Raw genomic sequence first — 16,411 nt, forward strand, 5'->3', positions numbered from 1 at the left:
GCCCAGGGCTGTGCAGGAAGGTTGGGAGTGGAGGCAGCACCCACACTGATGAAATTGTGGAGAGTCCTCATGCTCATCTCCTTAGCTGAAAATTTGCCCTTTCCTTTCTCCTCATCTCTGTTCAGAGAGCGGCATCTAGTCCTCCCTTTACAGATGAGGAAAGTGGGGCCCCAAGAGGGGAAGGGACTTTCCCAATGTCCTGAAGTCTCTGACTGTCCCAACACACGGGCATCCAGCCTGGGCTTTGAGCCCAGCTATCTCCTGATCACTCTCATTTGAGGTTTTTACTCACAATAAACCTAAATCTGACTCCCTTGTTCCACCTTCTGCTCCTGAGGCCCAGTGTGCTAAGTTGAATCACCCCTCTTGTCCACATTCTCCTCCTGAGCTTTCTAAGGCCTGTGGTGAGGTGGAGAGCTCCTGGCTCCATCCCTGCCTTCCTTTAGGTCTCCTCCCCAGAGCCTTCCCTGGCCCCCTCCTGCTGGCGGCCTCCCTCTGCTCCATATCCTGTTGGGACCAGAGTGTTTGGAGGCTGTGAAGGTAGGGTCTGCATTTTCGGGCTTTCTTTGTGTCCCCTTCATTTACTACAGGGCCAGTCACATAGTAGGCCCTTCAGAAATGCTAGTTGCCTACCTACATTGGATTCCTAGGCTAAAGTGCCACCTGTGGCCAAGTCTCCCTCTGAGACCTAAAAGTGCTAGGAATGACAGCTCCAGACCAAAGCAAAGCCAACCTATACAATGGCCCTCACAGAGGTATTGAGCAGAGCAAATGAGATCATGTATGTAATGCACTCTAGAAAGTTCAAAGTGCTATAAAATTGTCCATTCTCATCATTCTTGCCATGAGTTTTGTCACCAGCTAGATTGGCTGGGGCCATATCCTCTTTTGCAGGTCCACTGCATGGACGCTTCCAAGAAGAGATGACTAAGGAGCCTAGGGACACAAGGTCCCACTGCTGGATGGGATCTCCCTTGGAAGAAGGCACAGTGTTGCTGGTGGGACTTTGTTTACAACTGCATCTTATGGATTCTTTCCACCTGTCAACCCTCCTGTCCCAAATCCTACCCCAGCCATACGGATCTGAGCAACTCTCAGAGCTCCCCTGCCCCCTCCCCATCCCCCATGGGACTGTCATCATCCATAACTTGGGAAGTGGCCAGCTGTGAATGACTGGATCTTCTTCCGTGGGACTGCTGTCTTTATTACTGCCTCGATAATTTCCATTGAACTCCTTCTGACTCCAGTTGTCTTTCTCACCCAATCTGAACATGGAAAGAGGTTCCAGGAAGCATAGGAAACTGCTCAGCTTTCTTTGCAGAGTAAGTGGATTCTTCTAAGTTCCCAAAGCTGGCTTCTGTGTCACCTCATCTTTTCCATTTCCTCCACCCCCCCCCACTCATACACAAATACTTATCCCTGTCCTGAGACACCAGGATCTGAAGAACGGTTAAGTGCGTCTTAAATAATTGCCTTGTCACTCCATCACGCCTGCAGCTACAGTTTCATCCAAACAATGTGATTCACAGTCCAGGAACTAACCTAAAGGGCAAGTTTTAACGAACTTGAAACTCATTAGGATTTGGCAAAGTCTGTGGCTCAGCTTTGCACAAGTTAGGAAATCACATATTTTTGAGAACAGATCATTTAAAAATCCAAACAGACTTGTCCCTGGCCTTTCTATTGTGCAACATTAAAGATTCAGGAGAAGCAGATCTATTAGTAGGAACCAGAAAGTTTATAACACACAGTGAGTTTTTCTTCTATACGCAAACCTTTCCAAATGTACATATATGTATGTGTATACAAGGGTGTGTGTGTGTGTGTGTGTGTGTGTGTGTGTGTGTGTGTGTCTGCGATCTAAAGTCATTTGAAATACGCTGTGGCTGCTCTCAGAGGTGATCCCAAGGGAAACAGGATGCCAGAAGACTCCTCAGAGTGCTTAACAAATCAGGTTTAATCTCTCTTCCTGCTATGAAGGGGGCAATCAGCTGGACGACTGACTGGAAGGAAGACAGCTTAGCAGCAGACTGCCTCTTCGTAGAAATGGACTTCCTTTTTGCCAAGGAACTGAAATTGCAAAGAGTTTCCTTTAGCAATGGAGACACAGAATAAGGACAGAACATTATTTGCACATTGCCAGTGATGGTGGGCACAAAAAGGGAAGGAAGGAGTATATATCTATGTGTTTATATAGAGATTATACAAATCTATGCATATGTGGGAGGGTATTTCATGAAGAGGGGGCAGAGGTGGGAAGTGTGCACTCAGAAAAGAGGATGGGAGAGTCTTGTAATAATAGCAAGGAACTGATAAACAAGCCAAGAATTTCACTGTGATCCATGGAAGGTAAAAAGACCCAGAGGAAAACACTCATCACACTGGTCAGATTAATCAGGGCTGGGGAACCTACAGCCTCAAGGCCACATGTGGCCCTCTAGGTCCTCAATCGCAGCCCTTTGACTGAATCCAAGCTTGACAGAACAAATCCCCTTAATTAAAAGGATTTGTTCTGTAAGACTTGGAGTTATGGGGCAGCTATATGGTGCAGTGAATAGAGCACTGGCCCTGGAGTTCAAATCCAGCCTCAGACACTTGCCTTACTAGCTGTGTGACCTTGGGCAAATCACTTAACCCCAATTGCCTCACCTCCCTCCCTCAAAAAAAAAAAAAAACTTGGACTCAGTCAAAGATCACACTCAATGACCTAGAAGTTTCCAACCTTGCAAAGAGTGACAGCAAATCTAAACTCTACTTGTGCTCTTTCGGCTTCTGTAATGGCCTAGGTCATTCTTGTTTGTATTCAAATCTCTCTTAAGCCTCCTGACTGTGAGCCGTCCTTCCTCAGCTCTTCAAGCACTCACGCCATTAGATCAGGTAATGGGAAGTTCTCTGCACCGGTAGGTCACATCTGAAGTCATGAGTGCAGCTCTAGTCAATTTAGCAAATGTTATACTAAGCCCCAACTATGTGTAAGGCTAAGTACTGGGGGAAAAAGGTGAAAACAAAAAAGCCTCTGCCCTCCAAGAGCTCCCATGAGGGGAGAGGGCACCAGTGATGGGGAGGATGGGGTCAGGCAGAAGGTAGTACCTGAACTGGGCTCTCTAAGGAGGTTATCCTGATACAGTATCCAGAGGAACTTCACCAGGATCTGTAGAAGGCCCAGGTGCCATTTAACCAAGAAAAGAGAAAACCAGTGGAGTGGAAAGATGTGTACAAGATAGTTACCCTCAAGTATCTGAAGGGCTGTCATACAAAAAGGGAGACTAAATTTGTTCTGATTGGCTCCAGAGCAGAATTAGGAATGATGGGTAAAGTTGGAGAAACAAACTTGGGAAGAGAGCTATCCCAGAATGGGATGGGTGGCCCCAGGAGGACAAAGCATCTCCCTCCCTGGAGGGTTTCAAACAAATGTTGGAAAGGAGTTTCCTCTTTGGGCACAGGATAGACTTGGGATCCTGGGAAGTCCCTTTCATTCTTCCATCCTGTGAGCTCTTTAATCTAAGCCTTGCCTCTCCAAGGAGATCATGAGTTCTCTGAGGGCAGGGTTTGCCTTTTTTGTCTTCATCTTCCTCATAAGATCTGCCATGTAGTAGGCAGTGATTCATTGTTCATCTCACCCTTATGGTATTCCAGGGTATGTCAACCTTTTCTATTCTCACACTCCTGTTACCCACTCATTACTTTGAAGCTCTTCCTGGAAGCTAAGAATGAATAGTTTCTCATGAGTTATAAGCAAAATGATGAGATTACTTGGATAAACATGACCCAGGACACTTCTTATTCTTACTGGGGAGGGAGCTTCAAAAATGACTCCATTGTAAGGGGCGGCACAGTTCCCAAGGCATGGGAGGAGAATGGCACTGCTGTCAGGGGTTTTATTTATTCTGGCTCCGACGAAAGAACATCTCCCCAAACTTACCTGCTTCAGATAGCCTCTCTGTTTTTGTACAAACAGCAAAGCTACAAGGATGGCCTTTAGCAAGACTAAAGTGACTGGGATGATGATAAAGGGAAGCCAGCTGTCATCCTCTTCTTGCTCTAAGGAATGAAAATCACAAACAAGGATTAGAGGTTGGGCTTAGTTTAGAGAAACTCTCAAATATTAATAAGGTAGGGCAGGGCTAAGATGGGAGCATGGCCCCACGTGCCAATCATCTTCCATATTCACAAGGATACAGCTAAAAGCATCGGAGCAGAAAACTGAGAGCAGGCTACATGTAGTTAGATACCTACATGGTGTTTCATCATTCCTTTGGGCCAAGGCCTTGCTACTTGGACCATGCAGTTTGCTGAACTGAAACAGCATCATCTGTTCATTTCATTTGGAAAAAAAATCACCCCAAATATAATTCTCCCAACATCCTTTGCTTCCCCTGGTTACTGATTCTCTGGCTTGGTTTCAATTTTTTAGAAGTTGAACTTGTGACTTCATGTAATCATCTCAAAACAATAAAACACCAGCCCCACTGACACTGGACAAATAGGTTCAGTGTTACTCTTAAACTCCATAAATAAGAGAAAGCAAGTCAGATGCTCGCATTAGCTCAGAATTCTTTTGTGAACTAGAGGGCAAGGCTGTCCAAGGTAACAACATTTCAAGGTCGCCATGGTTTAGCAATTACAGGGAAATCTGAGGTTTTAATGGCATGGGTAGTAATAAGAATGGCCTTGGTCCTCAAGAAATTATGAAGCAGGAGGGAGTCAAGATGGCAGAGTAGAAGCAGGACCTCCCCGCTGATCCAGCTTCCACCTTCCCCAATCCATGTAAAAAGGGGACTCTAAACAAACTTTGGAGCTGCAGAACCCACAAAATGACACAGAGAAGCTAACCTCCCGATGAGGACAGCCTGGCAGGCCAGCAGGTATTAACCACCACAGAGCCCTGGGAGCAGGAGCCCAGCCCCACCCCGAGGACTTTACCACAGGGCAGGCCTGACCAGCCACCGGCCAGAGGGACTCCAGATCAGCAGCACCTGTGGCCATTTCTAGATTTATCAACACATAGATGTGGAGGACAAAGTGAGAGGTCAGTGCAGTCTGGACTTTGGGACCCAGTAAGTGGGAGTGCGTGGCATTTGCCCAGGGGAAGAAGCCGATAAGACCCTGACACAGCCAGCCAGCACCACGTGGCAGCTTCAGCTCCTGGCCTACAGAGTGTAGGGGGACCAAGCACCAGTCTGAGGGGTAATCACTCTTGCTTTAACCTTCTTGGATCTGGATTGCAGTCTAGGGTGGAGATCCTGGGGTGTGTGACCAGCTTGCCAGAGTTTGCGGAGACCTCAGAGAGGGCACCCAACTAATACCTCCAACAGCTGAGAAAACCCCAGCAATTGGGACGAAAACTCTCCTGTCTGGTAGCAGAGTCCTACTGTGGCAAAAAACCCATGGGTCAAGTGAGTGAGGGGTGATATGACCAGGCAAAGGAAACAAAGCAGACAGAAGATTACAATATTACACTCCTATTTGGGGGACAAAAAGGAGCAAAGCATGGAACAGGAGGAAGATAGTGAAGTCAGAACTCCTGCACCAAAAGCTTCAAAGGAAAATATGAGCTGGTTACAGGCCATAGAGGACCTTAAGAAGAAGATAAGAGAAGTGGAGGAAAAATTGAGAAGAGAAATGAGAACAATGCAAGAAAATTATGAAATGAGAGTCAACAGCCTGACTGAGGAAAATAACACCTTAAAAAATAGACTGACTCAAATGGCAAAAGAGGCCCAAAAAGTCAATGAGGAGAAGAATGCCTTAAAAAGTCGAATTTGCCAGATGGAAAAAGAATCTCAAAAGCTCAATGAGGAGAATAATTGCTTCAGAATTAGAGTGGAGCAAATGGAAGCTAATGACTTTATGAGAAATCAAGATGCTGTTAAACAGATCCAAACAAATGAAAGAATAGAAGGCAAAGTGAAATACCTCATGGGAAAAACCACTGACCTGGCAAATAGATCCAGGAGAAGTAATTTTAAAATTATTGGACTACCGGAAAGCCATGATCAAAGAAAGAACCTAGAAATCATCCTCCAAGAAGTTCTCAAATAAAACTGCCCTGATGTTTTAGAACCAGAGGGCAAAATAGAAATTGAAAGAATCCACCAATCGCCTCCTGAAAAAGATCCCAAAAAGAAAACTCCTAGGAATGTTAAAGCCAGGTTCTGCAATTCCCAGATTAAGGAGAGAATATTACAAGCAGCCAGCAAGAAACAATTTTAATATTGTGGAAACACAATCAGGATAACCCAGGATCTGGCAGCTTCTACACTGAGGGATCGAAGGGCTTGGAATATGATATTCCGGAGGTCAAAGGAGCTGGGATTAAAACCAAGAGTCACCTACCCAGCAAAACAGAGTATCATGTTTCAGGGGAAAATATGGTCATTCAGTGGAATAGAGGACTTTCAAGCATTCTTGCTGAAAAGCCCAGAGTTGAATAGAAAATTTGACATTCAGATACAAGAAGCAAGAGAAGCATGAGAAGGTAAACAGGGAAAAGAAATCATAAGGAACTTATCAAAGTTGAACTATTAACATTCCTACATGGAAAAACAATAATTGTAACTTATGAAACTTTTCTCAGTAGTTGAAGGGAATATAAATATATATATATATGTATGTATGTATATATGTATGCATATATATGAGGGTATATGGGCATATGAATACATATGTGAATATGTGTATACATGTTTACAGGTATACGTAGATAGAGGGCACAGGACCAATTTAACAGGAAGGGATGATACTTAAAAGGTGAAATTAAGAGGTGAGAGAGGAATATAATGAGAAGAGATGGGGAGAGACAGAATGGGGGTAAACTATCTCATATAGAAGAGGCAAGGGAAAATGGTTACAATGGAGGGGAAGAATAGGAGGGCAAACAGGAATGGGTCAACCTTATTCCCATTGAATTTTTCTTGAGGAGGGAATGGCACTAAATAGGGTACCTCACCCTCCAGGAGAGTAGGGGCGGGAAGGGGATGAGAGGGGGAATGATGGAAGGGAGGGCAGGCTGGGGGGGAGGGAAGTTGGAAGCACCCACTTTTGAAAAGGGAAGGGATCAAAGTAGAGAATAGAACAAGTGGGAGGTGGTATAGGAGGGAGGGAAATATAGTTAGTCTTTTACAATATATCTACTATGTTATTGTTTTGCATTAGCCACACATGTACATCCTATACTGAACTGCTTATCTTCCCAGTAAGGGTGGGTGACAAGGGAGGAAGGGCATGAATCTGGAATTCAAAGTTTTAAAATCAAATATTTAAATATATGTGTGTATACTATTATTAATACTATTTTACATGTAATTGGGAAATAAGATATACAGGCACTGGGGCATAGAGATCCACTGGAAAAGTCGAAAGGGATATGGGAGAAAATATGGGAGAGAGCAGATTGGAGGAGGGGATATCCTATGGGACTGCTATTTTGGGGAGGTGGGTAGGGGAAAAAAGGGGAGAAAATTTGCACCTCAAAATCTGGTGGAAATGAATGATGTAAATCGGAAGTTAATAAAGAATTTGAAAATTAGAAAAAAAAAACTGAGAGAGAAACTGAAAAAAAAGAAAATATGAAGCAGGTCAAGTTCATTATAATCACTCTCAATTCCCAAATCTATGCCCAACCCTTGAAAGAGCACCTCCAGGTTGTGAATTGATTCAACCATTCTGTAGAGCAATTTGGAACTATGCCTAAAGGGATATAAAACCTTGCATACCCTTTGACCTAGCAAAACCGTTACCAGGTCTGTGTCCCAAAGAGATTTTTTAAAAAAGGAAAAGGAGCTATGTGTATAAAAACATGTACAGCAGCTCTTTTCCGGGGGTAAAGAATTAGAGGTTAAGGAGCTGCCCATCAATTGGGGAATGACTGAACAAGTTGTGGTATATGATTATGATGGAATACTATAGTACTATAAGAAATGATGACCAGAATGCTCTTAGAAAATCCTGGAAAGCCTTGCATGGGCTGGTGCAAATTGAAATGTGCCTATACAAAGTAACAGCTCATTGTAAGATGATTAGCTGTGAAAGACTTAGCTCTTCTCAGCAATACAACGATCCAGCACAACTGTGAAGGAATTATGATGAAAGGTGCTGTCTATCCCCAGAGAAAGAACTGATGATGTCTGAATACAGACCAAAACTTACTTTAAAACAAAGAAAAAGAAAGAGCACCTCCAGGCTCAATTAGACTGAATAGCACTCTCCTTATTCCAACTTTCCCTTTCCTTGCTCCCTCCCCAGCTTACCTCCTCCCACCCCCATCAAAAGCTTGCCTGTCTAAATTCCAGCACATTCCTGTTCTCTGGTAGAGAATAAATAAATCATGATCATGAGACATACCGTGTTTCCCTGATAATAAGACACTGTCTTATTATTTTTTTGGACAGAAAAACACCAGAGGGCTTATTTTCAGGGGAGGGCTTATTTTAATGAACATTGACAGCAATTTTAATAAACAGGTAAATGTGAACAAAAAAATGTACCTTTATTCAATAATGAATTCAATAAAGAACAGGATGACACGCTCACTGCTGCAGCTCTGATTGGATGCAGCTCGGAGCGCGGCGTGCGTTTTACCGGGGAGGGGGGGAGGGGGGGACGGTGCATACAGAGGGTACTGTAATGTAGCGTGTAGCGCAGGGGATCACCTTCACTACAGTAGCAATCTCAATAGGGCTTATTTTCGGGGGAGGGCTTATTTTAGAGGAATCTTACACAGTAAAGGGAGGGCTTATTTTCGGGATAGGTCTTATTATCGGGGAAACATGGTAGGATTATGCAGTGGCTGTAATGCTGGCCTCGGCGTTAGGAGGATCCTAGTTCAAATTCCACCCCTGCCAAAGCCTAGCTGTGTGACCCTGGGTCTGTCACTCTACCTCTCCCTGCTTCAGGTTCCTCATCTGTAAAATAGGGACAATAATACCTATAATACCTCTGTCCCAGAGTAGCTAAGAGATTCAAAGGAGATCACAAATACACTGCTTTGCATACTTTAATGTGCTAAGGACCAACTACTACTAGTTCTACTGTTGGGGTACTACTATTACTACTACTAGTAACAGTTACTCATAATGATTTAAGAGGCCCCTCATCCCAACATGGATGTGCATTCTAATAGATTCTTTGGGGGATGGGCCTAAGTCCCTGCGTGAGGCCAACCCTTAAGCAGCAATATTATTTATTTTTTAAAAGACAAAAAATTGCTCCTTCCTAATTCTAATGGAAGTTCCTATAAGAATTGTGCTCAAGAAACGGAAGCAAAGCAGATGGCCATCAATTGGGGAGTGGCTAAAGAAATTGTGTATGTACATATGATGGAACATGGCTAACCTCAAATAAAAGATGAATAGAGATGCACAGGAAAAGTTACATGAATTAATGCAGAACAAGGAGAGCAGAATCAAGAAAATAAGATACACGACTCCAACCAAGGAAATGAAGAGAAAATCAACCCAAACTGAACACGATGCCATTACGAAGACCAAGCTGGGCCTCAGAGAAGAAAAGAAAAACTGCACCTCGCCCTTGTCTGCAGAAGTGGGGAACTCTGGATGGGAAACAGGGCACGAACCATCAGAATGGACACATGATTAGAACGATCAGAATGCGCACACGATTAGAACGATCAGAATGTGTGCGCCATCAGAATGCACTGACCTTGTGGTTGGTTTGATGATCTGCGCTCTTCTTTTTTGCTATTCTTTGTTATAGGGGCAGATTTATGATGTAGGGGAGGAACATGCAAAAATAAAAGCGATGTACAAATGCCTGAGACTAATGGCAGCTTTATAAAGCCTCACTGATAAAGCACTAAGGACCAAGGGCTGGAAGTTCAGTGGAGAACCATTCCTTTTTGTCCCGGCTCCCAAACTCCCTACAGTTACCAGGGAGCACTGGGCTCCAAGGAGAAGTCCAGCTTTCAACAGCCTTGATCACATAGACTATAAATTAACCAATAAAAATGGTAACAGGATGAGATAACTCTCTCTCCCCACAAGCTCTGGGACCAAAGTTAAAAGCATCTAGCCCCAGGCTAATGATGCAAATTGAGCCTGGGAAGCCCAAGGGATTTCTCTCAAAGCACCAGTTCCATGGAGCTTCCTGGTTTTGTGACTTGTAAAGTTCAGGGAAAACCCAACAGAAAAACATCAAGTATAGTAGGCCAAGGTCCATTACCATTGAGAGAGCAGCAAAGTGATAAAACAATGGAATTCTGACATCTTGGAAGTGTCATGGCCTAGCCCATGGCCATGTCTTACATTGGCTTTTTATTCTTTAACTGTTTCTAATTAGCCACACAACTCTTTTCATTTTCCAGATGCTTGTAAGTCATTTTGAGCTAGTGTCTATCTACAGCCCGACTTCTTGTAGATCCAGAATGAAATGTACTCAAACAGTCCCACCTCTCCCTCCACCCCCAAAAAAACATAGTTTGAAATTTCCAGAGGAAGAGGATAAATATTCCTCTCTTTAGTTCTGAAAGTTCCAACATTTATCTTCACAGGATATAAGATAAAATATTTTTATTCTACAAACAAAAGTCAGTGATAGGTTGGCAGCTATGGGCATGGACTTAAATGGATTCATTTTAAACTCAGTTGCAAGCTTTGACAGCTATATTCATCACAGCAAAGTTGATGAAGCACCTGTCTTCTCTGTGTCTTCACTTGACCCCAGAGGACAGTCATTAAAAAAATACCATGGGTTTTTCCCCAACTCCCACCCCAACAGTCACATCCAACCAGGACAGGAGTAAATAGATTAAAGTCTGAGAGTTCAAGGTGAACCCTGGCCCTAGTGACATCTTTGGGAAAACCAGCACTGACCATTCTAACTGTGTTAGTCCCACAAATCTGACTTTCACTGCCTTCCTGCATTTAAAGGAAACAGTCTAGCTGACACTTAGCTGTACTCTAGACATGTGTTCAAATTCAGCCTTCTCAAGGCCTTTGATGTCTTCATATATCTCCTTTATTCAATCCAAAATGATCAGCTCTTTTCATCGAGAAGTCTGGCAAGACAGACATACACACACATTCACACACACATACAAATTCATTACCAATTTGGGCAATTCAAACATTTGACTTGCTTTCTTCTGAGATCTCCAATTCTGGCAAAGTAAGGGTAAATCCTCCATGCCTAATCACATCCCCTCTAGGATTTAGGAGATGGTCTTTGAGACTTACTAGGACCAAAAAAGAATCATCACTGCATCTAGGCAGGAGAACAGTCTCCCCAAACTCAGCAGGGATGGCCTGTCCTGGGGCTATACTACAAACATTTGAGGCTTAGGGATAACCTCCCAAAATCAGTCCTCTGCTAGAGCAGCTTTCAAGACTATGGTCAATTCCAGTCTACTCCAAAGGAAGTACCTGATGGGACACACGTGAAAATAATGAGGAAATTATCAATACATGTACAATCAACTCATGAAATTCATACACATTATGTCAACCTTGAAATATAGTCGTGAATGGAATGAACTAAGAAGATTAAGTTCAAATAAAGGCTTCTAGTTGCCAATACTAGTATGAGCAGGGCCTAGACACAATGTTAGGCACATGATAGGTCCCCAATAAAGATTTGCTTGGTTGATAAATTAATTTGCTTCCTTGGTTTAGGACAATTAGCAAAATATCCTCTTCATTCCATGATCTGGCAATCAATCAATCAGTCAATAAATGGACTGACGTAATTCCCCAGTGATTTTTCCATTATTCTCCCTGATCTCCTACCGTCTAAGCACTGCTGGGAGCTCCACTCACTCCAAAACCCTTCAATGGCACAGTAAATATTCACTTTGTCTCTGACCCAGACGCAGAATCTTCTGCTTGCATTGGACTTTTGCAGGGTGATCACTTCTTTTTCTGTTGATCTGGACTGAAAGGCAAGAAAATCACAGACCTCACTACAGGAATCTTCCATGGATGTGTCACTGGCTAGCTCTGGCAAACCTAACTGGGAACCACGAAATGAATATCTCCAATAGCTGTATAAATTATGATCACAGCTACCCCAGAATAAGTATTGGTATGTAATCATGTAAGAATGTTTGTTGAGGGGAAAAAAAGAAGACAGTCATTGTATGTGTAATACAGTCATTAATGGAAATGACCTAAATCTCCAAGATCCAAATGGCAGTTCTATGGTCAAGTATCTGGAATCCCATGCAGTTGACAATTTGAATTCAATGGGCACAGGAGACATTTGCCTTTTGATTTGTACACAGAGCTCAGGGATCATCCCAGCTGAGGGACAAAACGACTTACTTCCTTCTGTGTTTACAAGTGAAATCTCAGTCTGTGGGTTCTTCTACAAAGGGGACACTGCTTGTGGGCCTGTGGCCTTCGTTTGTATTTCTAAGAGTCAGAGACCAGTCTCACCCCAAATAACACCTTTTCCTAACACTACACAGCTGCTACCATGATGCAGTAGAAGGAAGGATAGGGGTAGGACGGGAGTCAGGAGACAGACACAGCTCTTGTGTTAATTAATGACTGTATCTTAGACAAGTGTCTTCCCTTCTCTGAGTCTCAGTTTCCCCATCTGCACAATGGTGGGATTAGATTGGAGCAATGACTCCCATTTATTCCTTATTCTGATCATAAAATGGACACCAATGTGGCTTAAGATAGGAATTCAAACAGGTAGTAGATAATTACTAGCTGTGTGACCCTGGGCAAGTCACTTCACCCTGTTTGCCTCAGTTTCCTTACCTGTAAAATGAAGTGGAGAAGGAAATAGCAAGCCACTCCAGGATCTTTGCCAAGAAGACCCCAAATGGGGTCATGAAGAGTCAGACATGACTGAAATAACTCAACAACAACTCCGGTACCAGTTTAGGGAGAAAAAAGAAATTTATGTCTAACTGTTATTTACACATGTATATATGAGATCATAGGTGTGGAGCCAAAAGGTGGAGCAGAGACCATCTCGTCCAACCCCTTAATTTTACAGGTGAGGAAAGTGAGGTACAGAGTGGTCAAGTGACTTGCCCAAGATCACACAAACAGTAACTGTCAAAGCAGGATTGGACTCCCGTGCCTCAGACTCCAGAGACAGCACCAACCACAATTCACCAGCCAGTGCAGCTACAGTGCATTAGTGCTGGGTGCAAAGGCTGCTGTCCTTGGAGCTGAGCTGGGTCTCTACCCCAGCCCTTCCCCCCCAACGCTGTCAGAAAGCATTGATTAAGCACCTACTATGTGCCGGGTGTACACAAGCTAATGGGGAGACAGCACACATACACCTATGTACAAACAAGCTACAGGCAGATAATCAATGGAGGGAAGCAGCAGGCTCTTATTTCTCCTAAATAAGAAGCATTTAAATTCAAGTCAAGTGCAGTTTAGGAGACGTAGCAAAGCCAGAGTGGATGGAGATGCCACCTCAGAGCCAAGACCTAGTTCATAGGCCCCCTCTGCCCCAGGACTGGGTGATCCTGGGCATCTCAACTGATGTCTCCCTGCCTCCAACCCAACCAGCATTCGAGTGGAAGGGGAGGTCCTCAAGGACAATCCCTTACACCAGTGAAAGCAAAGGTCTGGCTCAGACAAAAACAAACACGTTTATACCACCCAGGAAGCGTCATCTTCTTGGAACTGAACTTCATATGTCAAGCACTGAGAGGGGATGGGCCCCTCAGGGGGCTTCCATTCCAGGAGAAGCTCTTCAGGTTTCCTCTGAGTCAGATTCAGCTGTTCAGGGGGAGAAGGTTTCACTGAAAAGCAAAAGAGAATATATGAGCCCCCAGACTGCTTCTGGCCAAAAGTAGCCACACTGTCATAAGGGAGGGGCACTCTGTCAGGTGGACCACCATGCCAACCCCAATGATCCTGAATGAGTAGCAAGGGAGATGCCTACCCTTGGTTACCTTGCTGGAAGGCTGAATCTGACACACTGGACACTGGGAACTTCCATTTTAGTGACCATCCCCATGTAAACAGGCTAGTCACACTCTAAGATAGGCCCTTGGGTCATCATAGAAAACAGGCCAAAGTGTGCCTATTTGCTTCTGGAGATTTGGGATTCCAGGATTACCCAACTGCTGTATTACTGACTCTACTGGAATTTGGTAGGCCTGGCCATATGAGTTAAAGTGTAGCGAGGTAATCTTTACAGTAATGAGATTTTTAGGCCAAAAGCACAAATGGATTATAGTCATTTTGCTGAGGATGAGATTAAATAAGTGCTACCCTGGCAGGGTGGGGGTGAAGAAGGTTGCATACATAGGCAGGATGATTCTCATCCTTGTATGCCAAGGATGCCATTGTCCAGACTCCACAAACAAGACAAGGTTCTCCTTGCTCAGGGGAGAATCAGACAAAGGGAGCAGCTGAGTGGAAACTTTGAGTGGTATTTCATCAAGGGTGGTTCCATGTGGGAAAGACCAAGCACACATGGCCCAGGACTATCCATGATGGCCAGCCTCTGACTTGTTCCTAGGCAAGACTGGAACTCAGAGGCTCCTTACTGATTGACTCTTTTCAGACTTGAGAACTTTAGTAAATGCAATGACCAACATCCTTGGAGGACTCACAATGAAACAGGAGAGAAATGATGGCGTACAGGTGCAGAAAGACATGGCCGATGAAGAGATTTGTATTTCTTGACCATATATATTGTAGAAGGGCTCAAGGTTTTATTTTCATTTGGAGGGGTGAGAGGAAGAAAAAATTAGACTTTTGTCAAGTGAAAAAAATTAACTTAAATTTCCAAAACAGAAAGAAAAATTTTAGGGAAGTCCTGAACATGACTACAAAATTCCTGTCCAAACTGTTTCTCTGAATTCAACTGAGTTGAATTTCATTTGTTGATGTGATGCCTTCTTTCTGGTGACTGAATGTGGGGGAGAGGAGCTGGGATGGAGGGAGATCAAATAAGGAAATAAAAGGTCAATGGAAACTAAGGGAATCACTGAATCTGACTAAATGGGACGTCCCAGGCCAGCACTAACACAACAAACTAATTCCCTGAGAAAGTCAGAGATTTGTTGCTGGATTTGGAGGGGGATTGTGGGGGACATAATCCCCCCCCCAGCCTCAGAGGCTGAGTATACAAAGTGCTCGAGTGAGGGCATATGCATACACACATGCAAACACAGACATGCACATGCACAAACATACCTACACAAATACAACACCCCGTGGGACAGGACATAGGAAGGAAAGAGCAAATAGCCCTAGACCTTCTCCCCACTTTGGCAGGAGAGAGTTTCCATTTTTCAACCTGGATTTTCTTGAATTTATAAAACTGGCTTGACTAGGCAGCTGCCCACACTCTCCATTTTCTGTCATTCCATCAGCCTTGGCCACTTAAACTGAACAATAATCTGGGGCAGGAGGTCCCCAACATCTGGCTCCTGGGTTAAGGGACTGATGAAGAAGTCAATGATTGCTGCACATTCTAATGGATGCTGGAAATGGTCCTTCTTTTTTGGAATCTGCTATTTCCTACTCAGCTGTCCTCAGAGCCTCTAATGCTCTCCCTTCCTTTCTGCTTCCTTCAAAGCTCAACTCAGACACCACCTCCAAGAAGCCTTTCCTGATTCCTCCCAGTGTTTAGTGCTCTCTTTGTCTCCTTCCTTTGTCATCTGGGTAGGCACTGGATCCTTCCACATACATACGATAAAATGTAAGCCCCTGGAGGACAAGTACTGTCTTCCATTTTGTTTCTCTATCTCCAGAGCCATCTGTATCTTTTAAGAACTGAATTGAAGGCCGTAATTATTTTGGTGATATTGTTCTTCAATAAATAAAGTATTATTTCAACAAATTTTACAACCAGAACAATTCAAGAGGGCCTGTCTCCATGCCTCCACAGAAAGGAGAAGCAGAGAAGCACAGAGCTACCCCAGGAGTGTTTCACCAAAAGGTCCTGGGTTCATAGATAAGAGCTAGATGGAACCTTAGAGGTCATCTACCCTCATTTTACAAAGGAAGAAAATGAGGCCAAGAGGGAGGAAATGGACCAAGATTTATTGATGTTCTGTCTTATCTGACTTTGTGACTCCATTTGGGGTTTTCTCAGCAAAGATACTATGGTGATTTGCCATTTCTTTCTCTAGCTCATTTTACAGATGAGGAAACAGGCAAACAAGGTTAAGTGACTTGCCCAAGTTCACAAAGCTGTTTAGTGTCTGGAGTCAGATCTGAACTCAGGAAGATGAGGCTTCTTGACTCCATGTCCTACATTCTATCTTCTGAGCCACCTAAATGCCCAACAACAAATATGGGTAACTAACTTGTAATAGGTCCCACACTAAATGTAGTTTCATGTCCCTAGTACATAAGCTATTAAGCATTATTCCATTCCTTATTGATAGTACCTAACGTAATCATTCATCTGGACAATAACAAAAGAAATCATTCCTCACAGATCTACAGCAATAAAAACCATGAGACCT

General features: G+C 43.7%; 1 protein-coding gene across 3 annotated transcripts in view; it reads right to left on the bottom strand.

The window, feature by feature from the left end:
• Nucleotides 1-1,522: 1,522 nt before the first annotated feature.
• Nucleotides 1,523-16,411, bottom strand: part of IL13RA2 (interleukin 13 receptor subunit alpha 2) — a 40,308-nt gene continuing 25,419 nt past the window's right edge. The window contains exons 7-10 of one of the 3 annotated variants that reach the window (XM_069065167.1): nt 13,584-13,726; nt 11,742-11,886; nt 3,923-4,041; nt 1,523-2,070 (exon numbers count right to left, since the gene is read on the bottom strand). In XM_069065167.1, coding sequence (XP_068921268.1) covers nt 2,020-2,070; nt 3,923-4,041; nt 11,742-11,886; nt 13,584-13,726 — 458 coding nt within the window. In that variant the 3' untranslated portion in view covers nt 1,523-2,019. Of the gene's footprint in view, nt 2,071-3,922; nt 4,042-11,741; nt 11,887-13,580; nt 13,727-16,411 lie in introns of all 3 variants that reach the window. The other 2 variants (XM_069065166.1, XM_069065168.1) reach the window with 2 other exon arrangements.

The sequence above is a fragment of the Petaurus breviceps genome, unplaced genomic scaffold, assembly GCF_028583685.1.
Source record: "Petaurus breviceps papuanus isolate PSGF00001 unplaced genomic scaffold, PetGlider_PUasm1.0 90681, whole genome shotgun sequence".
NCBI lineage: Eukaryota > Metazoa > Chordata > Mammalia > Diprotodontia > Petauridae > Petaurus > Petaurus breviceps.